The sequence below is a fragment of the Mus musculus genome, chromosome 14 (genome assembly GCF_000001635.26).
Source record: "Mus musculus strain C57BL/6J chromosome 14, GRCm38.p6 C57BL/6J".
Lineage (NCBI taxonomy): Eukaryota > Metazoa > Chordata > Mammalia > Rodentia > Muridae > Mus > Mus musculus.
In genome coordinates this window covers 55,490,583-55,518,180 of record NC_000080.6, presented here as the reverse complement: position 1 = coordinate 55,518,180, position 27,598 = coordinate 55,490,583, and the positions used below count along the sequence as shown (strand labels likewise).

The following is a 27,598-nucleotide window of genomic DNA, read 5'->3' as shown; positions in this document are numbered from 1 at the left end:
CTATGTATTCGCACAAGCAAAGGTTTCATGCCAGAGTGATGAAGACTGTGGTGTTCTGGCTAGGCAGCTCCAGCGCTGGCTCTTTTCTGACCTCGGAGAGTTAAAAAAAAAAAAATCAAGCCTTCCTCATTCTGCTTGAAAACCAGAGAGATTGTGTTATGACTTGCTATCACAGCACACACATTTACAGATGTGTGCTAGCGAACAGTTCTCGCTGCTGCTTCTGATGTCATCCATGAGAGTGCCCAAGTAGATGTCCTGAAATCTGTGCAAGGTCGGGTGCATGAAGGCTCATCCAGAAAAAAAATCAGGCCTTCCAGACCTGATACCCTCTCCGTGCTCCTAATTCATTAGCAGATCTGCTTCATCCCTTCACTTCCCTACAGTCTCTTTGTGGCCTGCCCCACAGCTGTGTGGGGGCTGGGGCTCAGCCCCTGGGATACTCAGCAGGGACTCTCTGGAGACAGCTCTAAGAAAGCATCAGCCTGCCCTCTCAACAGCCCCTCATTACCCTCCCCCATCTCCTGCCATTAACACACATGGAGTTTAGACCCCCCTGGGTTCGGGAGGTGAGGGTTGGGTCCCTAGATCCACTGGCACACAGTTGGGGATGAGGCTGCAGAGACAGCTGCCTGCTGGGGAGGTGTGGTTCAGATCTGGAAAGAGGTTGGCTCCCCGTTGTCTATGGTGTATGTGGGAGTGATGGACTGTCCAGTGGACATCTGAGGCATGACGGGTAGAGGCTGGGGTACTCGGTAGTGGTTCCTTTTATTTACATCCATAAAGTCACAACCACTGGAGGAAGTTATTGAGGGTCCTCAGAGTTGAGGGATATCGGGCTTGGAGAGATGGGACCAGGGCCCATCACTCACTTCCGGGACCCGCAGGGCACCACTGGTCCAAAATGCAGAGACACAGGTCACTGGAATCACAAGGTCAGCACAGGCACCTGAGAGGAGCAGGACAGCAAAAACACCACCACCAGCATTACGCCAGCCAAGATGGGCTATTCAGAAGCTCTGCTTTGAACACCTTTTGTATCCCCCAGAACTCACTGAGAGACTGAAGGGGTGTTGGTTATGTCGAGAGGCAGTCATGGGCTAGGGCTGGGAGTCATAGCTGGCGTGGAGGGCCTGGGAGCCCCGGGACTGATACCTTGGCTGGCATAGTACTCTACCACCTGCCGTGGCACCTCTGCCAGGACACACTTAGCTAGTGCAGAGGGGGCAGCCTGGGAAGGAAAGGAGATTGGTTAGGAGCAGGAGAATGGGTCAGCTGGGTCAAGTGAGCAAGCAGCTGGACTTCAGAGGGCATGGTGGGTTCCAGTGACCTTTGGAGGACATGCGGAGGATAAGAAAGACAGATTTTGGGGGCACGAGTTGTTGAGAAGCCCTGGGAAAGACTATGGAATACTCACGTCCTTGAAGTCCCTGAAGGGCACAAACTGGACAATGTCACGGGCTGCAGGTACCCCCTTTGGGCAACGCAGGGGACCATCATCTCCGTCCAGTAGCCTCATGTCAGAGAAGTCAGCGTTGCCCACACCCACGATGATGATTGACATGGGCAGGCGGGAGGCTCGCACAATGGCTGTTCGGGTCTCTGCCATATCACTCACCACACCGTCAGTGAGCACCAGCAGTACTGAATACTTCTGAGGGCAAGCAGAGGGGGAACATGGGACGTTTCTGTATGAAAGGGCATTGATGCTCTTTCCAAACCCGGGTCCTGACCCTGGCACCATCTGAAGACATGCAGGGCGGGCGGCCCCTGGTTGTCTGTGTTTCCCCCTCACCGTGGCTTGGCCGGTGCTCTGCTCTCGCTGGGCTGGTTCAGCCACACGGTTGATGATAGGGGCCACGTTGGTAGGACCATAGAGCTGGATCTGAGGCAAGCAGCGGCGGTAGGAGGCTATGACCCCTGAGATCTCTGTGGGCACAGAAAAAGAGATGAAGCTGGCAGAGAGCACTCCAGATACAGCAGAATGGTGATTTCTGTTCTAGGCTTGATAGCTCCCAGCTCCTTACTAAGGAGAGGGAGAGAAAGAGAGAGAGAGAGAGTCAGATGGTCCCTGGGGCTGGGAGAAGTAAATGGACAGATGCCGGGTCACAGGGCTGGAACTCTTTCCAAATGAAGACAGCTTTGGATGGGAGGAGGGCCAGGACAAGGAGCTGAGCGCATGGGAGCAGAGTCTGTGGTACTGATGCCGGAGATGTCCAAGCGCCTGTGGCTGGTGGTGCAGCTTGGTGGGGCTCTCCCAGCTTACCTTCACATTCAGGATTTTCTGGGTCAAAGTTGATAGCAAAGTCATGGGAGACCTGTTAGAGTAAGGGAACAGTGAAGTGGTGTCTCCTCCACGTCTCCCCTGCAGGCCTCCTGTCTCTTGGACCCAGCCTACCTCAAAGTTTGGGGGGATTCGAGCTCCGAAGCCAAAAGCTGGGAACCGCTTATCACTGGAGAGAAGAAAAGGCCGTGGAACTCCCAGGGCAAAGCCTTCCTTCCTGATCCTACCCGGACCCCATACCTGTCATAGTCCTGGCAGATACCGCCCACTGTGCGCAAGGCCTGCAGGTAGTGGTTGGGCTGTCGGGGGCTGAGGCAGTGCAGAGACTGGCTGCTCCTTGGGTCCCCATTGGAGGCAGTGAAGTCGATAGCCACCTGGGTGAAGGTAGGGAAGGGACATGCGGCATCCATGAGAACCAACAGGCAGGTGAGGCCAGAGGCAGAGGATGTGGGAAGGCCAGAGATGAGTCTGGGAAAGCCCATAGGCGGCCTCATAATGGAGTAAGGTGTTGGATGCAATGCATGGGATGCCAGTTAAGAGCAGGGAGACTCTGGCTTCCTTCAGTTGGCATGGACTTAACCTCTCCCTTTTTCTTGTGCCGACTCCCGGGGTCTTTACCGTGAAGCTGATCTGGCAGCCACCCATGATATAATCCAGGAAGGTGTGGACTTTTTCCACCTGGCAGATGGGAGAAGATAATGAGGCAGGTGAGGCGGGGTTTTCAGGTGGAAACTTTGGCAAGGCTTCAGTGGGAAAAGGGGAAAGCTTTAAAGGTTGTTGGAGAGGATGGGGTGGAGCAAGTGTTCACAATTTCAATTCCCAGAGCAGGTCTTTAAAGCAAGGGAAGGACGGGCAGACAGACAGTCAGACACTCATGGTCAAGCACCTGTGTGCAAACACACACACACATGCACACACACACACACACACACACACACACACACACACACACAAATAAATGTAAAAAATATAAATGGCTGGAGAGATGGCTCAGTGGGTAAAGAGGCTTGTGGCTAAGCCTGAAGCCCTGGGTTTGATCCCTGGAACCAATATGGTGGAAGGAGACGACTGATACCCAAAAGTTGTTCTCTGACCCCCACATATGCTCCGTAGCACTGGGTCCTCCCAAGTGCACCCCCCAATAAATAAATGTAAATTTTTAAAAATTAAAAAGCAGGCAAGCACGGAGCTGAGGTTCTGACAGGGCAGGGGCAGAGGATGCCTGAACTGGGAACGGTGACTTACGGTGCACTGGGCCAGCACGACTGTCCCTGAGCTCTTGTAATTCTTCTTCTTGTCTCGGTACTTGGGGTTGATACAGTCCCACTGCATCTAGACACGCCCCCAACCCAACACAGAGTCAGACGTTCATCAGATAGACCTCCTTGCCCCTTCCTGCCGACGGTCCCAGGGGAAGACCCTCATGACCCCGTCCTTCTGCCAAGCCTGGGCATTTTCATCCTTTCTATCTCCAGTCACTTAGAATGAGGAGGTTGGCAACCCCCAGGATTCCCTCCCCCACCCCAGGGTCCTGGGGTTAGGATGGGGCCTCTGGTACCTCCTGCCCAGGGTTTGCGGTCCCCTCTTGCATTTCCTGGAATGTGCTGGTGAACTCGCCGATGAAGTCGTGCTTTCCACTGGAGTCATAGTCATATACCAGGAACTAGAGAGAGAGGCAAGGCGTGGGCTGGGGTTAAGGGTGCTCTCTCTGTAGTGTTTCCAAGGCATGTGACAGGGCAGTAGGGACCTCACGGTGTCTAGGCCCCAATCGTAGTCCTTAACCTATCCAGGAGCCACCTGATAAACTTTACTCTCTAGCTCGAGCTGGTAGAGAGTTTGGTCCCAGATAAAGGTACCTCTGTGGGAAGATTAACACGGAGCTGTGAGCTGTTATTTATCCCACAGGGACAAGTGCTTATCACACGAGGGAGAGGGAGGAGGAGGCTTGCTGGACCCTGGGGAAGGTCTCAGACAGCAGACTGGATGCTCCAGGGCTTTACCTTGAGCGGCCTGTGGATGTCACAGCTGCACAAAGAATGCAAGGACAGGCGGAATGGCTCCCAGCTGGGGTTCAGGTTGTTTTTCACCACCTTTGAGAGGTACGAGGGACCTTGTCACCAACTGTCTAAGGTTTTTACTGTAATCTGTCCACCTTCATCCCATACCCCTGCGCACCAACCTCAGTCCTCCAGACCAGTTGGTCACTCTGGTCTCCATTGGTCTTATAAATCTCCATGAAGGGGTCAGACTTGCTGAACAGATCCTGGAGATGCGGGGGAAGGGCGTGTGAGGCTGGTGTGATCTTGGAGGAGGGATGAGAAGGCAGGTAACACTGAGAAGAGAACTGGTCTGGGAGCCTGGGGTCTGTTTGTGGCAGGAAGCCTATGGCTCTCTCTAATGGGGCGTGGATGGGCGTGGACTCTGGGGTTCCGACCTTGTTATCCAGCTTGTGGGCTCTGAAGGTAAGTTGCACATAGTCGTTGGTACCTGATACCTCCTCAGCCACAATCTGTAGAAGGGACAGAGGATTATGAGTCCCCACCCCCACCCCATATACGCTTCCCATAAATAAAGGTGGCCATCAGCACAGTATCACAATGGATGTCCATATGGGGACACTGAACCTTGACCCAAGAGTGACTTTGCCTACCGTGATAGTAGACTTGCCCGCCGTCTTCCCATTCTTCAGCAGTAATGGCTTAGTGACCTTGGTTTGTGACACAATCTAAAGACAGAGGTAGAGGGGAGTGTGGCTGTAGTGTATGCATCTGCCCTGGCCAAGGCTATAGAGTCCATAAGGTTGGCCCTTTGATCAGGATAAGGTGGATTCAATTTCTACAGCAGCCTGAAGAGAGGAGTGGAGGGGAGGGGAGTGCAGTTCAGTGGCAGAGTTCCTGCTCAGCCATGGGTTCAATTCCCAGCACCAAATACAACGACAGCAATAATAACAAAAGGAACACTACATCTGCCCCCCTCTTCAAATGGGAAAAGTAGGTTAAGCATCTTGTCCAAGGGTACACAGCCCATGGGAGGGAGGGATCCAGCCTCAGAAAGAGCTCCTTTCTCTTAGTTTGGCTCTGGAGGCAGAAGCTGATGGCAAGTTAGACAACGTAGGGACTGAGTTGGAATGCAGACCTGGCCCAAGGTGCACTCCGTAGACCCGAGGAAGGTGTCGCTGCTGGGGCTGGTGGCTCCATCCTCGGCATCGAACACGTGGAACTGCAAAGGCTGCTTCTCTTCAAAAAAGTATTCAATGGCCAGCACCCGGGAGAAGACTGGGCTTGAACAGGAGCGAAGCACCTCCGTGCGTTCCACCTGCAGCGGGAGGGATAAGGACCCTCTGGGGACTGAGGCCACTTGTCCCTGTCTGGTACTTCCTGTGCGCATGAGCTCTCCTAGGATTCTGTAAACCCGTCAATTAGTTTCTTTCTTTCTTTCTTTCTTTCTTTCTTTCTTTCTTTCTTTCTTTCTTTCTTTCTTTCTTTCTTTCTTTCTTAGCTGACTTCTGAATCTGGGGTACTGCTGGACTACTAGACCTCAGCCCTCTAGGGCTCTGAACTTCTGGTTAAAATGGCTTGGGCTTATTATTATGTTGGCATGTTTATGTTCGAGGTTATCCGCACAGGTAGGAAAGGTCCTTTGGAATCATCACGTTCCCCATCCCTACTCTGCTCCCCTTTACCCTCCCTCCTTTTTAGGTTAAAGGAAGGTTAGTCAAGGCGAACCCCACCAAGCTGCCCTCACCTCCACCCACTGCTCATCCGAGTAGAGTTTGAGCAGCACACATGGATGCGGCTTTGTGAGCGTGTCTCGGTCCAGCAGGCCATGGCAGGACACCCGCAGCTCCACTCGAGAGGCTCCCAGGGTCATGGCCGGGGGCTCAGGCACCCATCCCATCTCTGGGTCCGACATGGCACTGTGGGGGAAAGAACAGACAACCTGGACCGAGAGGGGAGGAGTTTGTCTCTTGGGGGTCCTGGACCCACCCGTTGCTCTTCTTCTTGAGGTCCTGGGGTCCTAAGGACAAGCTCTTCCCCTGCCCTGGTTGACTTCCTTGATGCTTTAAGCAGCAAAGAGCAGGAGTCCAGAGTCCCGTGCCTCTGTCACTCTGCCAGCCTAGGTGTCATGGATGGGGCTGGAAAAGACTGGAGGACTGGGATAGAAGTGGGTTCCTGGCAGCCTCGGCTCCTAGGCCATCGATTGATTTCTGCTTACTGCTGTCTCAGCACCTTCTGCTATTTCCCGACTGGTCTATGAGCCAGTGCTGCACTCAGTCTTGGCACCAGGGAACCAAACTAGGGCAAGGGGGTGGGGAAGAGGGTGGGGATGCCCTGGAGGTCTGAAGAGGGTGGGCCTCAGGGAAGGAGTCTGCAGTGGACAGGAGGAGACAGGTTGGCAGTGGAAAGGTCTGTGTAAAACTGCCCTGCTGTCTTAGAGTCCCCTACTCACTGTCTGGTTGGCTGATAGGAGAGATAGGTGGTGGGCTTGGGGAGGGAGAATCAGGACTCGGGCTCTGTTGTGAGCTCCTCGGGTGCTTGACAAGCCCACAGTCCTCCCCACCTCCCCTGTTCTCACACTTCTTGGCAACACAGGCACTGTCTCTTAGCGACAGGGTTTTGGGGGAGCCATGGCCCCCACCATGCTGCCCGTGGGATGCATGCGCACCACCCTCCCCCAGCAGAGTCACCAAGCCTCAGGCAGCAGCAGACAGGGGTATGCCGGCCCCGAGTTCATGGCTGGACAGCCCAGCTCTCTGTGCCTGTCCAGATCTCAGGGTGAAGCTATCTGATCCATGCCATGCTTCCTGAGTGAGTGTCCACTGGTGTGCCTGAGTACCCCACCCTCTGTCTGTCCCCCTCTGTCCTGTGTCCCTCTCCAGGAGGGTGTGACAGTCCCGTGTCTCTGTCAGAACCAGGACCGTTCCCTGGCTGGTTACCAGCCAGCCTCCCAAATGATGATAAAGCTTTATAGATATGCGAGGGAGGGTCTGGGCTGCGGCTCTCAGTGACTTCCAGCCACAAGTCTCAGTTAACGTGGAGCCCGTGAGGTAGGCAGGGGCATGTGGTGGAGAGGGGATCAGGTAGGGGTGGCTGGTGACTTCTCTGAGAGCTAGAGGAGATGTTGTTATGGAGACTGGGCCAGGGAAGGCAGGACTCAGGCTGGATTAGGAAGGAAGGATGGGCTCACCTGGGCTCTTAGTGGGGGTCTCCTCTCTCCAGTCTGCAGTCTTCCGCCCTGCCCCTGACTTCCTCGCTGCTCCAGCCGCTGGCGCCAGCTCCGGCTCGGTTCTGCTGCTATTTATGGGGCCTGGATGGGGAGGAGGGGGGCCGCAGCACCAGCTCCCCCCCCCCTGCACAGACTGGCTGGGAGGAAGGAGAGGGGAGGGACAGGGACACTGCCTGGGAGGGAGCCACAGTACTAGGGAGGAGGGCGGGCTGGGGGCAGGCCCAAAGCAGGACCCCCCCGCAGACACAGTGACATACATCTCCTTCACATCACACCCACACCCAGCATCACAGAAACACACACATTGCAGTGGTACGTGCGTGCACGCGCACACACACACACACACACACACACACACACACACACACACATCCACATCCACACGGAGGAAGGATGCGACGCACGGCACCCACGACTCACAGGCTCACACATATCTTGACACTCGCAGGCGCCAGTACATAAACTCACGGTGACACCATGACAGTTATAGCCCCACTGATGCGCACTGGGAAACACACTCTCACAGTACTTTCAACAGTACTACACTTGTTAAGGATATTTGTAGCTACATAGAAAAGAACACTCGGCTGTACTTGTGACACACACACAGACACCTACTCTCACTAACCTGGGATACAACAGAATGTTGATATCCATATACTCCTTAAAAAAAACCATCATGCACCACACTGAATCTCAGGAAATGGCATCCGGTTCCCGAGTTATCCTTTTGTAGGGAAATGAGGACCACGAACATAATGGCCCCACATGGGATCTCATCGTAAGCATACAGCCCGCGTATTGACTGGACATCACCATGATAGACCCGATGGTCTGCCCCACCCCCGCCCCCCAGATCCAACCATTATGGCCACATCTTTGTGGGAGGGGCTGGGTCAGGCACAAAGCTTAAGGAAACAGAAGTTAGTCACTCACAGAGAGCCCAGGGGAACTGAGCAGTTTCTGGACTGCTAATGCCACTGGGGAGACATTTGGGCGTGGTGATGTGGGGGATACTCAGATGTGTTCACTAGGACGCCGGCCATCCCTGTCCCTTAAACTGCTTATGTATTAACTACCTCCTGAGTGCCAGAGACTGGTCAGGTACCGGGGCTTAGTCAGGATAGCTCTTGTGCCTGAGGAGGAAGAGATGTATGAAATAGAAGGACCCACACGGAAATGTTAAGATAATATGAATGCTGTTAACTATAACACATAGTTATGTTCAGGGTAAAATGGAGGCATAATGCAGGAATAAAGCAATCTGAACTTCAAGGAAGGCATCCAGGATGTCAAAAGAGGTTTGGAGGGAGTTCCTGACTTTTAAGATCATATTTGTTAGGCCATACCAGAAATGGCTAACATAAATACAGTATTTTCTTTTCATGTTGTAGAGACCTGTTCTGTATAAGCCACTCTATTGTGGAGGCTTTTCATTTAGGAGTATCCACTGGCAGGGCTGGGGAGAGGGCTCAGCAGTTAGGAGGGCTGGTTGCTCTTCCAGAACCTGGGATCAACTCCCACCACCCACATGGCTGCTCACAACCACTTGTAACTGCAGTCCTAAGGACGCCAATGTCCTCTTTTTGCCACTGTGGGTACTACATGCACAGACATACATACAGGCACGATACCCAAGCACATGAGATAAAAATAAAGGATTTTTAAAAAAACGTTTTATCTACAGAGGGCTGGAGAGATGGCTCAGTGGTTAGAGCACTTGTTGCTCTTGCAAGGAAGCTGGATTGGCTTTCTAACCCACGTGGTGACTCACAACCATCTGTAACCTCAGTACTGGGTGATCTGATGCCCCCGTGTAGCCTACACACACACACACACACACACACACACACACACACACACACACAAAATCTAAAGGAGAGACATAGCCTATAGCTCAGCAGGAAAAGGCTACTGCCTCTGAGCCTGAGGACCTGAGTTTGATCCTGGGCACCCACAGAGTAGACAGAAAGAACTGACTCTCATAAGTTGTCTTCTGACCTCCACATGCATGCTGGTCACATACATGTGGTCACATACATAAAATAAAATGTTAAAAAGGGTACCCATAGGATAATGTAGCATTTAATATGTTACATTAATATGTTACAGGCTTCCCTGGTGCAATGACTGCCATCTTCTAATCCTAGCACAACCTCCAAAAAGCCAGAAAACCACTGTGTTTCCCCGATGCATTCATCTCTTCTACAGCCTTGATTCTGCAATAACCCGTGACTTGTCATCCTTTGTCAGCCGTTCTGCTATTCCATCTTCTCTTGGAACCCCACATTCAGATGCCTGAGCTGTTCTTTACTTTCCCCAACTGTGGCCAAACCCTGGGGGCTCATGGGGAGAGGGTGTGTGTGTGGGAAAAATGCAAAGCTTGCACAGCAGAGACCAGAGGCAGACAGTGATTTTTTTTTTAATTCTATACAAGTGGGGAGAGAGCCCCTGGGCATAGAGGGGCAGAGGTTTACCCTCCCCCCAGGGAAGTGACAGCCTCTGCCCAAAGCTCTCTGTCGAGACAGCTCCAGGCAGGTGTGACAGCCTCCCTGCTTCAGGTCACTCCCTCCCTTCCAGTCCCCACTCCTGCTCCCCTATGCCTTCTTAGTGCTGCTGCCCTGTAGGACGAGGGCTGGCACGGGATGGGAGAGCAGGGGTGGATGGGGCCTGAGTCCTTATGAGGCACATGTCGCGGAAGGCTGGGGAGGGTGTTCAGCAGCTGTCAGTCTGTTCCTGGTTCACTGGTTCCTGCTGGGGACAAATTCAGGGAACCCTGTTTTCTGGGCAAAGAGAGCCAGCCACTCAATATTTGGGCTCGAAGGGGCCATGTTTGACAGGTCAGTGGAAAGGGGACGTGTCTCACCACAGACACCTGTAGGGTCAGGTGGTTGTCTCCTATCGGGTTCCAGTTTGTCACAGGACTGTGCTCGCCGTGTTCTCTTGGGTTTCAGGGGCGCTGTCCTGCGGCCCTGATCAGTGGGTCCTGAAATGAGAGTCACAGCAAGGGGCTCATGAAGCGGGTGCTCATCCAAGCTTCAGCTCTTGGTTGTTGCTTGTCTCTGTTCTAAGGTCCGGAAGGGAGATCTGATGTGGGCACCAAGGCTCCTGACCTTGTCCTTCTGGCTCCTCTTGGTCTTGCTGTGAGCCCAGTCTCAGCCGGGGTTTGTTGGCTCCTGGGGCAGCACTGCTGCTCTCAGTCTCTTCTCTGCCTCCTGGCACCTGGGGGGCCCTGCGGCCCCTGGGCACAGCCACTGGCTTAGGGGGACGTGGACCTATGGGGGGCTCCTGTAGCTAGCAGAGAAAGGACGATGTCGGGCCAGTCAGTTTCTGACTCTTTCAAAAGACCCTCCCCATCCACTGTTGACATTCCTAGGTCTTTCAGTATCTTTGCCCCCTCAGAACACCTTCCCCGTCCATCTTCTGGCTTTCACCTTGGCATTCCTAGTGGGAACCATTCTCTCTGGGAATAAGGCGCCCTGCTTTTCCTCGTCTCCATCCTGGGAAGCTGGGCTAGGGCTTTGGCAGCTGTGGTTTGCGGCACTCTCCTCAGCTGGGGAATAGCAGACAGGAGGAGAAGCTATGGAAATGGCATTTGTTCAGAGCCCTCCTGGTACTTTTCCCATGATGCCCTACAAGGCCAGGATTCTTCCCCCATCCAAACTCATCGGCTCCAGCATCTGTGTTGTCTTCCTTTATCCTCATATGTCCTAGCCACTGCTTTCCATCTGCCCTGAAGCCATCACCTGGGCCTGGCAGGACTCAGTCTTTTTTCCTACTGGAGCAGAGTCAGGATAAAAGACCTCCAGGGTCCACAGACCCAACAGTCTCTCAGGACTGCAGTGCCCTAGGGCCCTGTCAAGGCTGCAGCCTGGAATTTTTTCAGCACTGCCTGCAAGTCTGATTTAGACAGTGGGAGCCTTAGGGAGAGATGCCTTACCACGTTTCCCCGTGACTTTAAGCCACGTGAGCACAAAAGAGGGGTAGGATCTGACAGGTCCTGTGTCTGTGTCTCAGTGCATAGTGCAGAACCTGGCTAACCGTGGTTTACTAAATGAAGGATACAGCCCTGCTTTGGATACTACATCTATAGTCTGGGGCCAGGGACAGAAAATCAGGAAAGCTGCCCCCAGCACTGGTTGGCCTTAGAGAATGGAGTGGATCTGGCAAGGCTTACACTGGCCACTATAGGAGAAGAAGGGAAAAGGACAGAAAGGAACAGGGGGGACAGTGGGGAGTCAGTGGCCCCCAAACCAGACCTGCCTGCTAGGCCCTAGCCTAGGAGTAGGAACTGGGGAGGTTCTGGGTCTCCAGAGAGATTTGGTCTGTGTTGATGCAATCAGGAGCCATATCCTGGGGTCTTTGGGAACTTGGGTTGATGCTGGGCTATCTCACACTTCTTTAGTGGCTTAGGCTGAAGGTCCCCTGAACCCAGAAAGGGGTGGGGGAATAATTCCCTTCCTCTCCTAACCCAATCTTAAGGTAGGAAGTAAGTGACTGGTTTGAGGTCCCGGGTGACTGAGTGGGACTCACACTCAAGACTCTGATCTCTAAGACAGCCAATGCTGCTTCATTGGGGCGCTTTTCTGAGAACCACAAGCACAGGGTTGTAAGCAAGGCAGCAGTGTTTGAGGAGGTATGACACAGCGGATATCTGCTGGCCGCTGGACTCGCCCCCTTTCATAGCTAAGGTGTGCAATGAGGCCCCCTTTATAGCTATAGGACATCTCTGTGCTGACAGTGACCGGGGTACCACCTGTCTCAGAGAATTCTTCAGGACCATCCACAAGACATTTCTCATGTTTCCTTAACACTGGGGAAAACACCTGTGCTCTGAAGTTTGTCTTTTTTTTTTTTTTTTTTTTTTTTTTTTTGGATGTATCTTTAGACACGTTTACATGGTTGACTGACCACTACCTCCCCTTGGGTGAACATTCCCCAGTGTAGGGGACCATGGCATTCATCTTTTTGAGCTTTTGGTGCTGCTGGCTGAGAAAGGGGCTTTACGTACCTATGTGCCACGTGGCCTCTGCTCGGCGCATGGCGCTGAAGCTTGGCTTGGAGCTTTGTGGGGGCGGTGGTGGCTTCCAGGCTCCAGGCCCTGGAGTTGGGGGGAGGGGGTGGGAAGCAAAAGGGGAGAAGGGAGGGGGAAATTAGGAGGCATTGGTGAGAGATGAGCTAAAGGAGGGAGCGGCCAACCTCACCTGCATCATCTGAAGAGCGCCGTTTCTGCCAAGCCTGGGTACTGTCCTCCTGGTCTGGGTCTGTGCCCTAAAAGCACAGCGGAGTCAGGTTGTGAGAAAGGTCTCCTCCACAGAAGGACTGCTGCTGACAAAGAGCTTCTTCTGAGAGGCTCCTGTCAGTCTCAGGTTACTAGTTCCTAGATACTTAGTTCGACTTTGTTTCCAAAGACTAGTACCCATATCACCTTGTGGGCATAAGAAGGTTTACACCAATGAACATACTGGCAGCTTAATAGTTACGTGTTTTAGAAGAAAAATGAGTCTTTAAAATGCCTGTGATTTTAAAGATGATAACGAATAGGTCCAGACTAAATTTGAAAAGGTGAACTGACTTAAATAAAAATACTATGGAAATTTTAATTAGGTGCCTATGCACGAGGTAAAAATTCATCATGAAGGGTGTAACACAAGCCACGGAAGTCTGGAAAACAGAGTGCTAAGATCAAGTATTTTAAGACCCTTCTCCCTTTCACAAGCTCTAATACAGTGGTTCTCAGCCTTCCTAATGCTGTGACCCTTTAACACAGTTCCTCATGCTGTGGTGTCCTCCGACCATAAAATTATTTTCATTGACACTTCATAACTGTAATTTTGCTACTGTTATGAATCATAATGTTACCTGTGTTTCCTAATGGTCTTTAGGCCACCCCTGTGAAAGGGTCCTTCAACCCCCAGGTTGAGAATCACTGCTCTAATAGGTAAAGAAATGAGCCCTGGATTCCATGTCAACAATGTAGAAAGACACGTGCTTAGTCCACTGACCATCAGGGATAAGGGAAGTGAGATGAGCCCACAGGGCCTGACATTTGCCACTCCAGGGCCCCTCACCTCTCGTTTTCCATCAAAGCTCCACCCTTTGGTTCTTCCCAAGCCAGGAAGGGCAACGCCACCGTGCACCCTTGGTTGCTGCGCTGTCCCAGGGGCTGGGGCTCCCTCTCCTGCCTCCAACCTCTCTGTGCCCTAGAACAAAGTCTCTTGTTAAAGGCATGGGAGGATTTCTAGGCATCAGGGGAGCTGTGGGGACACCTGAGGCATCAGGGAGACCCTAGCTCTGGGGGAAGCCCTGCCTACACATAGGAGGGAATCCTTCCAACATCTTCATTTGTATCCAGCATATTCTGGATCATTCTCAAGAAGAAGGGAATTTGAATGGCCAGTGTTCTCCAGAGCCCCACGTCCTAGTATTTTTCCATGAAGGTTGGGTTAGGATCAGGGAGTGGAGCCCTGTGTAGGCCAGGAAAAAGTGGGGTGGTGTAGCACTTCTGGCTCACTTACCATCTTCCTGCAGAAGGAAGATCCTCGGGCCCCTCCAAATCCAGGAAGGAGGCTGCTCTCCTCCTCTGGGCTCCAACAAGGAGATGAGTTATTGCCAAGGCTTGGGGGGTCTGGGCTGGGAGGGCTCTCCTGAGTTGGGGGTGGGGGTGGGGGTGGAGGGAGGAGGAGTCCAGCAGTGGGGGAACCTGGTCCCCTGTCCCCCTTGAAGCTCCGGGGCCGGCGGAAGTGAAACAGGCCTCGCCTCCTCTTCTTCTGGAGTGGAGGCAGCGGTGGCTCTGAGAGGCCTGGTCGCATGGTCCTCAGAGTCCGGGGGTAGCTGGGTGGGGTTGGGAGTGGGTAAGTGACAAGTGCCACATGCAGTATGACAAGCATCCTGCTCTCCTCTGTCACCTAGTCTCCCCTGCACCCTCGCTTGGTTCTCAGGCAGCGAACCCCCAAAAGCGTCTGTCAGAAACCATCAGTGGCCTCTTGAACCTACATTGACTATTTCCCTAGTCTTTCAGCTTCTCCAAATGACACGACTTCTGTACAGTCCCTGGGGAATCTGCAGGACAGGACAGTGATAGAACAGGGTTTTATACTGTAAAGGGCACCTGTCTGGGGCCTGTCACCCCTGACCTGTCCCTAACCCCAGACTCTAACCAGCAGGAGATGCTGGCTCCATATTTTTCAGCCATCATCAGGAGATTCCCAGGCTGGGAAACTAGAGGATGGGTGGGTCAGGAGGAGAACCTGAGGAAATTTGGAGAGACTGGCTAGGGCGGGTTCTCAACTTGTGGGTCGTAACTCATTTGGAAGTGAGCGACCCATTCACAGGGGTCGCATCTCAGATACCTGCATATGGGATATTTACATTAAGATTTGTAACAGTAACAAACTTATGAAGTAGAGACAAAATAATTTTATGCTTGGGGGTCACCACAACATGAGGAACTGTATTAAAGAGTCCCAGTGTTAGGAAGGTTGAGAATCACTGTGCAAGACGTGCTCTGTTGTTGGGGAGTCTCCCCTGGGAGCTGGAGGAGCTTGTGGCCAGCTTGTGTGTGTGTGTATGTGTGTGTGTGTGTATGTGTGTGTGTGTGTGTGTGTGTAGGGGGCTGGGGCTGGAATGTGGGTCATACCTGGAGCTTTCGTCCATGACCCTTCTGCTGAAGAAGTCTTCCAGCCCCTCATCTAGACGGGTGGCCATCCCATTCTCCTGACGAGGCCCAGGCACTGGCACCTGCTGGGAGGAGACTCAGGTGCAGGATGTCCCATCTCCTGTCCTCTCAGGTCTTTCCAGGGCCGTCCCCTTTAGACTTGGCCCCAGGAAATTTTAGACTCCAGTTCAACAGGACATTTCCTAAGCTTATAGGCGCTTAGCTTTATCCATCACTCCAATTAAAACATTACTGTCACTAGCTGGCAAGACGGGTTTATCTCCCTTCCCTCTTTCCTCCCTTCCCTCCTTGTTTCTCATCTTCCCCTCCTTCCTTTTTCAGACAGGGTGGAAAACTTCACTGTGTTGTCTAGGCTGGTTGTGAATTTGTGGGCTCAAGTGACCGTCCTGCCTCAGTCTCCCGAGTAGCTGGGACTATTGGTTTATGCCATCGCACACACAAAGGACAGACTTCTTATCAAATATATGCTGGCCCTTGCCAATCTGGGTCCTAAAGCTTGGAGCCTCAGCTCTGGCACTGCCAAGGAAAGCTGGCTCTGTTGTAGGCTGTTGGAACTTACACTGGGCCGGCCAGGTCCTGGGGGAGTGGTCCTGGGAGGCCTAGGCCTCCCTTGTGTTTGATGCCTTAGTTTATAGCCATGGGTAGGTAGCTCAGATAGGCCTTCCCAGGAGCCACTTGCTGTGGTCTGGCTGGCTCCAAGTCCTGAGAACCATCCAGGAGGGATCCCCAAACTTCCCAGTTGGCTTTCCATGTCCTGAGGGCTCCCACCTGTGGGTGCAGTAGTGTTATAAGGAGAGGAATGGAGAGGCAGAAGAAAGAAAGGCGAGGAGGGCCTGGCAAAGGGTCCAGTGTGGAGGAGGTTAGACCAGTGGTTTTAAACTTCCCTAATGCTGCGACCCTTTATTACAGTTCCTTATGTTGTGGTGACCCCCAACCATAAAATTATTTTCATTGCTACTTCATAACTATAATTATTTTTCTATTTTATGAACCATAATGTAAATTATATGTGTTTTCCAATGGTCTTAGGGGACCCCCGTGGAAGGGTCACAACCCACAGGTTGAGAACCACTGCATTAGCCTGTGGCTGTAAACTCACTGATGAAGGCAGACACTGGCCGGATCTTCCGGCAGCGTTTCTGCTTTTTGATGGCCATAGTGTCCTGCAGAAACGGAGACAAAAAGTGACCAGACCCTCAAAGCCTTTTCTTTAGAGTCCACCCTGCCTCAGGTGGCTGAGGATCTGGAATGAGGGAAGAGTCTGGACAGGCACGGAGGAGGAGAGGCTTAGCACAGGGAGGTGGAGTCCGAGAGGTGGTGGTGGTGGTGGGGTGACCGCAGTCGCGTAGGTTCAGGGAGAGGACTCAGGTGAAAGCAAGGAGGGAAGACTGGGGCTCACGATGTTGGTCCCAAGCTCATCATCCGTTTCCTCGTGGTCATGGTTCCTGCCTCTGCCTCGGGAAGATGGATCCTGCCCTTGGCTTGCCCCTCCGGGTGGATCCGACAGTGTCCTCAGCTGGGTCAGGTGCCGGGCCTGAGGAAGGACAGGCATCATCAGGACCCGGAGGAACGTGCTGACTTCCCTGATCCTGGAGGCGGGGCTGGGGCTTAGAGAGGCAGGAGGGTGCAGGGCAGAGGGAAGGCCTGAGTTCATTTGGGCTCGGCTTGTTTACCAGGCTCTTGTGGGAGTGATACAGCTCCTGGAGGATCTCATCCACTATGGAGTTGGTCAGGTAGGTGACGACGGACAGCTTCACCTCGCTGTAGGTATAGGTGGGGCTGCTCAGCTACTGCCTGCCTGACCCCTGGGCTTCCACCCCTTCTCTCCCCAGACGCCTGAGAATGGACCAGCTGGCTGGGCTGCCCACAGAGAGCATAGTTGCCGTTGGCAGCACCTTGGGTCCAGGATACCCATATCTCTACAGACACGTGTACAGGACGCAGACAGTGATCATTTCAGCAGACACACCTTTCAGCCTAGGTGTGTATGGGCAAAGAGGAACTGAAGGAGGAGAAGGAACGAGGAGGTTCCATGTCAGGAGCACCAGCAGCACAGAGCTAGGTGAACTGGGTGCTACGTAAGCCGTGAGTTGGCTGTTTCACAATGCGTACACTAACTCTCCCTCGCTTTAGTCAGTGGTAGCACCTACATCCAAATGAAATGAAGGGGGTCTAACGAAGATCAGGAAGAAGGGGGCATGTTCATACTCCTGATCTACATACTTTCCTTTGTCTATGTCTCTGAGGAGGCTGTGTCCTGTTTTCAGGAGGTGATTCCTGGTATATGTGTAGTATCTAGAAGTATATACCTATCTATGGGCCACCCTGACCTCTTGGACTCCATCTCAGCTCCCAGATTTCTAGGGCAAGAACGAGTCAGACCCTAAATAGCATGACTGCAATAGTTAAAGATTTATCCCTTATAATGGAAGGCTCTCCATTCATTATTCATCGCTGATAGCTCCAAACTCCCTAAGTGCTCTGGGTCAAATCCAGCCTCCTCCACCCCATGCCCGGCTCTCACTCCAGCTTGTTCTGAATGTCCTGTCCCGCCTGCTCCAGCAGCGCTCCGCGGATGAAGTTCCGGGGCACAGTGACACGTTCTGCCACGTTGCTCAGCATCTTGTTGTGTCCTTCTGCCACCCGCATGGCCACAGGGCACAGTTCCTGTGTTAGGCTGACCATGGATTCCAGAATCACCTGATGAGGAAGAAGGAGTCCCAAGTGGGGAAAGATCAGCGCTAGCACCACAGTGGAAGTTGTTAGCCCATCTATCTAGCTCCCCGTGGTGAGATGGAGGGACCTGACTAAGTCACACAACCATTAGTGTCAGAGCCTTGGATAGCCAGGGTTCTCTGCCTCGATCAGTGCCCTTCCACCCTACCATCCTGACAGGGGAGAGTCAGCCCAAGGATCAGAATCCCTGAGAAGGAGGGGTTGGAGGTCAGGATCCAAGGCTTCAGCTAGAAGAAAAACTAATTCTAAGGCTCTAGGTGTTGCAGGCACAGAGGAGTATGGGGGCGTCTCCATTCTATTTCCTTTGTGCCCTCTGGTCTCTTTGCTCTGACTTCTGTTTTAGTCAACACTGGGCTCCCACCAATGGCCTCCTTCCCCTCCCAGAACTTGCCTGAAGCTCCTTGTCCACAGCTTTGGATACCTCACTGGCTACCGACTCTAGTCTCTGCCGCACAGGCCCATCGTTGGCCAACACGTGACCCAGCTCATAGAGGCTGGGAAAGAGCTGGGAAGGAAGAGGTTCTCTTCAGAGGTCAGAATCGGGCCCCACTAGGTCCCCAGGCTACGAGGACACATGCACGGAGCAATGCTTAGATGCTCCTGGTGTACAACTGGGTGGCCTTCTTGGCTTTCCAGATTGTAGGGAAGGGTGGGGCTGTGGAGGGCTCACCGCCCGGGAGTTCTTGGCGTCCTTGATGAGGTCCCGGGCATAGAGCAGCTCATCTTGCACTGGCTCCAGGGGACATAGTCTCAGGGCCCGCACCTCCTCCTGCACTCGTCCACACAGCCGCTGCAGCATCTGAAGCACAGTGGCAAGAGGGTCGGGGGTGCCAGGTCAGACCCTTTGGGACTCATAGTAGCTGCACACTCATAGTGGCGGTGGTGATACCTCCGTACGGCCCACTTTCTCTCCTCGGAATGCCCTTCCTGAATACCTAGTTGAGCCCCTGGAATGCTCTGTACCCCCTGGCTGCTATTTGCCTGCGTGTATTTAGGGCCCATCATCAGATTATCTCTTTTCTCAGGTCCAGTCTGGGGCACCATGCGATGCCTATGCATCAGCAAGTCACGTCTGTACCCTGCATGCCCCTTGTTCCTGGGAGGGAGGTGTTTACTTGCTCGGCGCTGCTGGTCACCAGGCCCTGCTGCAGCCTGAAGGCTTGCTCCTGAGGGCATGTCTGGGAGTGGTTGTTCCTCACCAGGCACCACTGGATCTAGAGATGATGGAGTGGGAAGGCTCAGGGTTGGGGATGTGGGCTGCTGCCTCTCCGCCCTCCTGCTCTCTCACCCTGCTTAAAGAAACGTGACCCTTCACCTTCTGCCACACATCCTCGGTGCGCTCAGGGGCACTGCGGTAAGCTTGAGAGATGTCGCTCACAGGGAAGGACATGAAGCGCAGTGTATGGTTGCTATGAAACAGTAGTATATAGTTAGGTGGGAAAAGAGACAGAGGGGAGCCCCGCCCCCAAGCCTCTTCTTGCTATCCTGTAGGTCAGGGAACTGGGATGGACCTAGGGTAGTTTAATCTCAGTCCTAGCACAGGGAGGCTGGGGGCCTATGTCAGGACAGAGCTCTGATCTACTCACCTCTCCAGGGCCCTTGCAATGTCCAGGAAGCCCAGGGCAGACGTATTGTTCCGATCCCATAGTATAGTTCTGAGGGAGGGTGAATACCAGTCGACACCTCTCTCTCTGGGTCCTCAGTAAAGACCAGAGGTGTGACCTTCTTTGAGCAACCCCCCCCCCCATAACGAAGCCGACTCAGACATGGTTCCAGAAACGGAGGGCACAGAGGCCAAAGGGAAAATACTCGTATGTGTCAGCGGGTCAGGGATCTAGGTTGAGGGGTGGAGATGCGCGCCTCACCTGAGGGAAGAATTTATCTGCAGCGCCTTCGACAGCATCTTGGCCCCGATGTCCTCCATGCCGTTGCCACTCAGATCCACCTTGGCCAGGCACGTGTTGCTGCCCAGGGCATTGATAAGGATGCTGGTGCGAAGCTTCAGCCTGGAGTCTGCCACGGACAGCGACTGCAGGGACTGAGTGGGAGAACGGAGGTTAGGGTGGGTCCCCATACCACCCACCCACAGGTCCCTCCTAGGCTAGGTCACTCACACAGTCCTCTTCTTGGATCAACTGCACCAGCTTATGCAGGATCTCTTCCAAAGTCCTGTTGGAAGTCAGGGTCAGAGTAGGAGGGGAGGGGACCAGGGACTTGCTATTAGAGGAGGAGAAGGGTGGCCAGAAGTCATCCAGTAATCCAAGAGGACTGGTGGATGGCAGGAACAGGGGCTGTGGGCATAGGAAGGGCTCACTTGGCCTTGACATTGAAGTTCTTTCCTAGGAATAGGTGCTTGAGGGACTTGTTCTTGCCAAGTGCAGGCACCAGCGTCAGGAGGTCTGAGTCAAACCCTGTTTAGTAGATGGGAGAGTCCCGGCCTTGAGGCCCAAGGTGAAGAGAAGAAGTCTCCTCGGGGCTTCACCCCTATGCTCAAAGAGCGGTCTTACTCACCATTATCAGACAGATCTAGGCTGCCTATACAGGTGACAGCCCCCAGCTGCTCCTGCAAGGCCTGGGCTCCTGCTGAGCGGAGCTGCAGGGACAGGGAGTGGGGGTGAGAGGCCAGAGAGGGAGGATGGACGACCGTGTTTAATCTTTAGGGAACAGTGCTAGTCACTCAAGGCCCTGTCTCTAAACCTTGCTACACTGTAACCACCCCTAGGGGTTTCCTTTCCTCTCCCTCAAAAGCCAGCTGCTCTGCAGACAGCTCGCTCCTGCCCTCTGCTGGGCAAGCCTGGTATCAGCCACCCAAAGCTTTAGGGGCAGAAAGATACCGGAGTCTTGAACTTGGATGGCCAGTTTCAGAGGGAAAGGGGTGTGGTCAGTCTAGAGAGCTATTCCCTGTTTCTGCTCTCCACTCTGTGTGTGTGTGTGTGTGTGTGTGTGTGTGTGTGTGTGTGTGTGTGTGTGGCGGAGTGGCAGCATAGAGCTCCGTCTTGACTGAGGGACACTGGTCTGGTGGCTGGGACAGGGGAGACATGGGGCTCACCTCACAGCTGCTAAGGTCCAGGTGCAGATCACTGAGGTGACTGTTGAGGGAGAGGCCCTGAAGAAGTGCCCTGTAGTGGGAAGGTCAGTAGGCCCACATTTACCCCTCCCCAAACACTTCCACGGCTCCCCTGGGCATCTTCCAACCCTTCACCCACCCAACCTGAGGGCCTCCAGGGGCAGCCTTGTGGCTGACAGGTTGACATGGCTCAGGGTGTAGACGCTGCTGAAGAATTGCTTGAAGGCTGGCGGGGCCTCCCGGCCCTTCCTGTGGAGACCCCGAGAGTCAGTAGGGGAGGGCTACGGGCATGGGTTCCTCATCCCTCCCGGCCCCGTCGCCCCCACCTGTGGGAGCAGCTGTTTCGAGCCAGGTTGAGGTAGGTGAGGTGAGAGCAGCAGCCATGAAGGAGGGCGCCCAGAAGCTGTGGAGAGACGCAGCGGCTCTTAAGATCTTGGACCCCCATTCCTGGCATTCCTTTCTCTGAGGCTCCACTGAGAACACCCATTCAGCCTTTTAAAACCCACCTTGCTCTTCAGATGCGGAGGGTAGGGGTGGAGGGTATGTAGGGACATGGAGAGACTCACAGGCAGTGTTTGTATTTGTAAAACAGGACGCTGCAGGCTCCAAGGAGCACTTTCTTAAGTTAGGGGAAAGAAATGTCCTTTCCTGCTAGTAGACATAGAGCCCTGTGCCAGGAATGGAGTGAGGGTCTATTTTTAGGCAAAGCCAGCATGACCTTGTGATCTGAATGAAGTGCATACGGTCTATACTGTGCATGAACCCGAAGTCACCCTTGTATCACCGTCCATGTCTGTGCTCAGGGAAGGAGGGTGAGATGGGAGGCCCCCTCCTGACTTTTCTCAACCCTTTCTGTCTGGCTCCCTCCACCACCAACCCCTCCTCACCATGTCAACGGCACAGTCAGTCCCTGAAAGGTCCAGGTGTACCAAGGCGTTGGGTTGGGCCAGGAAACTATAGAGGGCCTGAGAAAGAAGCAATAGAGGAAGAGAAAAGCGTGGATGCATCTCCCTGCCCCCAGGGGCCATGGGGGGAGTGGCTCCCCTCGAATCCCAAGCATGCTTTTGTAGGTGCTTGAGGCTACCTTCCATGGACTCACATTGGCCTCGTCTGTGGCAAGCAGCCCTGGGTTCTTGCTCAGGTCCAGGTATCGGAGGGAGCTGGCAAAGGCTGGGTTGGCCCCGAAGGTCTGGCCCAGTGCCTGGAGCCCTGAGCACAGCAGGCACTGGGCTGGGTTAGTCCCCATCCTCTTCACCCACGACGATCGCCCCCTCCCCCTCCCCCCCAGCCCCGCGTGATTCCTTTCCCTCGGTGTGCAAGTGTGTGGGCACACCTCTAGGGCTCAACATCTCAGAGGCCGGGGGTCCTGGTGTGAGTACCTCGAGGAGAGATGGCAGTCTTGGCCAGGCACAGTTTGGTGAGGCCCGTAGGGAAGCAGAGGAGCTGCTGGCTCAGGCTGAGGAAACCTGAAGAGTGGAGGAAGCAGGTTGGCGAATGGCCGCCAGCGGAGGGCGAGGTGGAGTGGTCAGACAGGGGCTGGAGTTGGGTGTAGGCCTGGGGTCAAGGATGGAGGTGCTTGGGCTTGGGGCGATCTTCAGGCTGCCAAGGCTCTATTTAGACCTAGGTTTGGGCTCTGGGCTGGGGTAAGGGTCCGCAGTGCAGTGGGGATAGGATTCAGGGCTGGGGCTCACCCTTGTCCTCGATGGGGTTGTGGGACAGAATGAGCGCATGCAGCACACAGCTCCCGTTCTCCCCAAACACCCCGGCCAGCTTCTGGACAAAGTCCCTTCAGGGAAGGGGAGGAAGGATTTGTCCTGAGCTGAGCCCCAAGTCTCCAGACCCTGGCTGGCCCCCCTCCCCAAATCCTATCTGCTCGTCGGGCTGGGTCTATAATGTTAGAGGGCCCCATGGTGGAGGAACAACTTGGGGCTGAGCAGGGTGGTTTTTCCACTCAGGAGTCTGTGGGAGCTGGAAGGTGGGCCTGCCTCCTGCATTCCATACCCGTGGGCATTCTGTACTTCAGCAGGATGTGCTGAGGTAAAGCCCCACTTTGGATTCTTAAGATGGGGGCAGCCCACCCTGCTTGGACGTTGGTGGGACATGAAGTGCATTGTGGGGGAGAGTAAGTTGTGGTGACATCGGGGGCTGAGATCTGAGCCTGCTTTGTGCCTGTCTAAGCACCAGCCTCTGCTGTAAAGTGCGGAGCTAGATGAAACAGCCCAGGGCCTCATATGCTCTGATGTGCCATGGCTCTAGTGAAGAAGGTACAACTGCCCACGGAGGAGCCTGGCCTCACGTCTTAAGCCCAGCATTGTCCAGCACCAGCTCTTCGAGGCTCCCCGACTTGCTGAGGGTATGTAGCACCTGTTCTAGCACTTCTGAGCCCTGGGGACAGAGGGGTCCTGCAATCAAGAGCCAAGAAGGACACTACTCTGCCCGCCTCCCCAGCCGTCATCCTTACCAGTCTCAAGTCTTTGCAGTAGAGTTTGGTGAACCACTGGTTGTAGGCCAGGGCGGCCACCATGAGGGCCAGATCTCTGGGGATATCCGATAGGACAAGAAAAGATGAACCGGTGGCCAGGGCAAGAATGAAGAGTCTAAGGATGGGATGGCTGGGCTGGGGAAAGCTAGATGGGTGGGTGGAGGTGAGCTAGGTGGTAGGAGTTCAGGGGCAGAGCAAGGGCTGTGTGTAGGACCAGAGGAGGAACCCTGAGAGGGACAAGCCATGTCTGGGGATTTGGGGGTTAAGTTTCTGCCCATCTGCTTACCGGCTCTCCAAGTGGCTGAAATCCAAAAGATTGAACTCTCGGTTATCCTCAGCATGGTAGATGGTGTCCACATCCTTGGAGAGGTGGAAGTGGCTCACATTTGCCTCAACCCCCTCCCCGACCCCCTCCCCGAGGACCCCACCTATCCCTGCCAAGTCCCTGCCCAACGCACCCATTGCACCTCCTCTCGGCAGTGGAGTCCATTGTAGTCACACAGGGCAGCGTAGGTCTCAGAGAAGCCACCTGTAGGGCAGGAGATGGGTGGCTGCCATGTTGGTGAGGGGGATGGGAAATCGTCTTGGGCTTCAAGGTACAGTCAAGGTCATTGCATGTGCTAATGTCTGAGCATCCTTCCATGCCATAAACCTCTCATGGTCCAGGAGGCTGACGTCCTCAGGACGGGCAAAGGCCCCTCAGGCAAAATCCATGCCCAGAGGGTTCTGGATATGGGGCAAGATGCTCCAAGACCCATGCTTTCATGTCTGCCCCTGCTTACCACACACACTGTGAGTGGTAGATGTGGAAGTTTCCGAGTTGGGAGATGTGTCTCGGGGTCCCTCTGGGGTGTCCGCATTTCCACGCCGGATCAAACACCTGGAATATGAATAAGTCGTCCCAGAGAAAGGTGGAAAGAGACTCTCAGTGCTTCCTGCATCACGGTGTTTGAGTCTCCAGGGAAGAGCAGAGAGAGCAAGCATTCTCGTTCCAGGAGACCAGATCAACAGGAAGGAGAAATCTACCTTTAGTCTAATCCTTTGGGAGACCCCTTGTCTGCCACTCACCCAGGGCCAGGGCAGACCTTGGAGAGGGCAGAGCTCACATGCCGTGTCACCTGGTCCACACTCTCGGCGGATGGCAGCCGCATGCTCACCGTGCCACGCTCAGTCTCCACCAGGATCTGAGGGGAAGGGATCAGTAGAGCCTCAGACGGCCGTTCCTTCTTCCAGGCGGCCCAGCGGTGGTGGCCTGGGACCCGGTACTCACCTGATTCTGACTGAGTGTGTTGAAGGCACGGATCTCCAGGACATTGAATGAGCTTTCCACCTGGTGGGGAGGGGTGGGGAGGATGCTCAGCTCCTGGTAAGGGCCTGTTACTAGACTTGAAGGGAGTATGCCAGGCAAGCCCTCTCCACCCCCGGAGCCTGACTTACCTTAGCTGGAACTTTAAGGGGAAAAAGGTGGAGACGCCAGGAAGTCAGGGCCTGCAGAGCAGAACATGAACAGCTTAGTGTAGCCTCTTGGGACATAGGGCCTTTGTTGTCTTTTAGCTCCTCAGCTTGGTCCCAAGATACCTTACCCCCTGCATTTCTCCTGCTCACCTTCAGACCCTGAACACTAACCCAGCCTGGTTCTGCCCTCTCCCTTAGGTTTTGTCTCCTCAGCACCACCCCAGCTGATTCTCTTGCCCACCTCCCTTGCCTGTCTCCTCTCCTCCCCCGGGACCGATGCTCTCACCAGCACTCTGTCTTCGAACTTCTTGGGTTTTGTCTCCAGTTTCACACGATGTTGCTGGAGCACAGCCCCCTGGCTCAGGCACCTCCGGATGCTGTCTGCAGATGGGTAGGACCTGCTCAGAACTTTCTCTTACCCCTACCACCCTGACTCCGCTCTCCAGAGAGAGAGACAGATGAGAGGAGAGAAACAGAGACACGTACGTACTAGACAGGGAGGTATGTATGGAGCAGAGATGGTCCTTTTTTTGGTGACTTTGTTATGGGAGGAAAGTAGGGAGAAAACTCTGGCTCCTGGTGTCCCTGAGTCAGGGGACAGTTGCTGAGTGGCACTGTCTGTGGGAACACGTGTCTTACACTTCTGAAGGTGTGAAGGATTTTCCCACCCACCCGTGCACTATAGTAACCATCAACACATATGCAGTGAGTCTCTCTCTCTCTCTCTCTCTCTCTCTCTCTCTCTCTCTCTCTCCCTCCCTCTCCCCCCTCTCTGTAGGGGTTTGGGAGTCCAGGATAGGAATGTTCCTTGACTGTACCCTAGGTGCTCTGGGGTATGAGAATCTGTTTTTTATTATGGCTGCATGCCTGTCTTCTGATGATGGCAGGGAACCGAGTATGGCATTTGTGGGGATAGGAAAGTGTGAATGAGTGCTGGCTTGCATATGAAAGGGGACCGGTGCCAGACAGTTCTTGTGAGGAGGGTGGGGTGAGAGAAGGGTTTAATGTTCCAGTGAGCCCATATCCGTTTTCTGACAGACCCATCCAAGTATTATGTGTGTGTGGTGTGTGTGTGTGTGTGTGTGTGTGTGTGTGTGTGTGTGTGTGTGGTGTGGTGTGGTGTGCATAGATGTGTGCAGTTTCTGTAAGGTGTGTGTACAAACATCTCGTGACTGTGCATGTGTAGGTGTCAGAGATCTCCAGAGTGCAATAGAGCTCTGAGTATCCTTGAGCGTCCTGCTTTCTGCATGGGCTAGCCTGTGCTCCTACCTTTGAGGATCAGGGTTGTGGCAGGGCTGGAGGGTCTGGGGGGGGGTGTAATTAGAGGAAAAACATCTGGGAATCACTGGTCCAGAGAGCTCTTGAGATGTGTGTGGATGGTGGGTGAGGAGAAGGGGGCAGGCTGGGACGGGGGCTGTTGGAAATGAGCCGCAGAAACCTAGCTTTTGGTTTTAGCTTCAGTCGGGGCCTCTGCCTGGACTCCCCTCCTATGCCCCACTGGCCTAGGCGCTAGGGGCCTCTCTAGGGCCAGTTCCGGGGCGGGGCCGGGAGGAGGGAGGGTGTTGAGATAAGCAGCAGTCAGGACCAGGGGCAGCTCCCAACGCCTGGCCCCGCCCGGCGAGGGTGGGAGAAAGCTGGGACTCTCCGGAGGGAAGACTGGATGCTTTGCAGAGGGGTGGGTCAAGAACGCTGAGAATCAGCCCCCAAGAGCGCCAGGGAACTGCTCCTGTCACCAAAGAGCGGGACGGGCGGCTCCGGGACAGGAAGGTTCTGATAGGGTGAGGCGAGTGGGGCAGAGAAGGATGCTCCACGGAAAGCAAAGCTGGGTCTAGAGATTCAGAGGAAGGGACTGCCTAAGAGCGAGGGATGCGTGAGGGGGCGGGAGGCGCCGGGCTGGGGTGTACCGCAGGAAAGCACTGGGTCTCGATGCTCGCGGACCCGGTGTCCGGAGATGAAGGCAACCTCGTACCTTGCAGCTCGCGGGTGAGCTCCACGCTGGCCTTGGCCATGGCGGCCGCCGCTGCTGCTGCCGCCGCCGCCGCTGCTGCTGCAGAGGAGCCGCCGCCGCCGCCGCCTCCCGAGAGGCGCCGCACATGCTAGTCCCGGCTCCGGCAGGGCCCGGCGCTGAGCGCTGCAGTAGCGGCGGAGCCCGCTCCCGTCAGGGGCGGCTGCGCGAGCGCTCCTCCCCCCCGGCTACTGAGCTCTGGGTCTCCCGCCCCTCCCGGAGAGTTGGCCAATGGAGCATGCGCGCTGAGCTTCCGAGCCGCGTGAGACCCCGCGCGCGCTCGCGACGACCCCTCCCGCGGACTACCTCGTGAGAAGCCCGGAGCGCGGCGCCTGGTGTCCGAGCTATCTCAGGGGCGGGGTGCAGCGTTTCTACTGGCGTGCCACCCACGCCTCGGCCACCCGAAGCAGAATTCTTCAATTTCTTTGTTTATGTGCTTCGGTACCCCTCCCCGGGTCATTCTTGTATGGCCCCGCCCTCCCACTCCTTCCAGCTCAGGAACGGTCCAGCTCGTCCTTGCTGACCCTGGAGGGAACTCTGAATCAAGGACGATGCTGCAAAAAGACCTGTCCGAACGTGCGGGAGGGAGTTAGTTCTTCTTCTTCTTCTTCTTTTTTTTTTTTTTTTTTTTTTTTTTTTTGCTCGCTAGTCTAGTCTCGGGGATC

At 54.5% G+C, this 27,598-nt stretch overlaps 2 protein-coding genes across 33 annotated transcripts; both read right to left on the bottom strand.

Annotated features, from left to right (window-relative positions):
• Positions 1-745: 745 nt before the first annotated feature.
• Cpne6 (copine VI) lies at positions 746-7,736 on the bottom strand. 4 transcript variants are annotated; one of them, NM_001136057.3, is made up of 17 exons: positions 7,472-7,736; positions 6,029-6,223; positions 5,420-5,599; positions 4,935-5,009; positions 4,719-4,793; positions 4,464-4,547; positions 4,285-4,374; positions 3,843-3,947; positions 3,530-3,616; positions 2,903-2,962; positions 2,525-2,658; positions 2,399-2,453; positions 2,267-2,318; positions 1,796-1,929; positions 1,418-1,654; positions 1,056-1,231; positions 746-949 (listed from the first exon to the last, which is right to left on the bottom strand). In NM_001136057.3, the coding sequence occupies exons 2-16, from the start codon at positions 6,194-6,196 to the stop codon at positions 1,094-1,096; spliced, it is 1,674 nt and encodes a 557-aa protein (NP_001129529.1). In that variant the 5' UTR covers positions 6,197-6,223; positions 7,472-7,736; the 3' UTR covers positions 746-949; positions 1,056-1,093. The 4 variants fall into 4 exon arrangements, with proteins under 4 accessions (NP_001129529.1, NP_001347122.1, NP_001139655.1 ...); NM_001360193.1 differs by having other exon boundaries at positions 6,029-6,200; NM_001146183.2 differs by having other exon boundaries at positions 1,418-1,651; positions 6,029-6,200.
• A 2,172-nt stretch (positions 7,737-9,908) lies between these two features.
• Positions 9,909-27,530, bottom strand: Carmil3 (capping protein regulator and myosin 1 linker 3). Of its 29 annotated transcripts, none has more exons than NR_155103.1 (40): positions 27,240-27,530; positions 26,898-27,059; positions 25,215-25,309; positions 24,911-24,961; positions 24,744-24,803; positions 24,500-24,657; positions 24,256-24,353; positions 23,932-24,002; positions 23,760-23,774; positions 23,453-23,528; positions 23,288-23,376; positions 22,683-22,777; positions 22,371-22,457; positions 22,091-22,200; positions 21,879-21,956; positions 21,318-21,394; positions 21,136-21,240; positions 20,974-21,043; positions 20,436-20,517; positions 20,239-20,335; positions 20,039-20,093; positions 19,790-19,962; positions 19,511-19,579; positions 19,240-19,333; positions 19,040-19,138; positions 18,595-18,723; positions 18,316-18,429; positions 17,713-17,888; positions 16,862-16,949; positions 16,288-16,722; positions 15,748-15,956; positions 15,150-15,250; positions 14,029-14,344; positions 13,582-13,713; positions 12,715-12,781; positions 12,522-12,611; positions 10,945-11,063; positions 10,624-10,804; positions 10,377-10,496; positions 9,909-10,261 (listed from the first exon to the last, which is right to left on the bottom strand). NR_155103.1 is itself a non-coding variant. In XM_006519047.4 (40 exons), exons 1-40 carry the CDS (start codon positions 26,935-26,937, stop codon positions 10,236-10,238), a joined length of 4,161 nt encoding a protein of 1,386 aa, XP_006519110.1. In that variant the 5' UTR covers positions 26,938-27,292; the 3' UTR covers positions 9,909-10,235. The 29 variants fall into 29 exon arrangements, 24 of the variants coding, with proteins under 24 accessions (XP_006519110.1, XP_006519112.1, XP_006519113.1 ...); XM_006519047.4 differs by having other exon boundaries at positions 9,909-10,264; positions 10,945-11,090; positions 15,150-15,253; ... (3 more) ...; positions 24,542-24,657; positions 26,898-27,292; XM_006519049.4 differs by having other exon boundaries at positions 10,945-11,090; positions 15,150-15,253; positions 16,288-16,351; ... (2 more) ...; positions 24,542-24,657; positions 26,898-27,292.
• Positions 27,531-27,598: the final 68 nt, after the last annotated feature.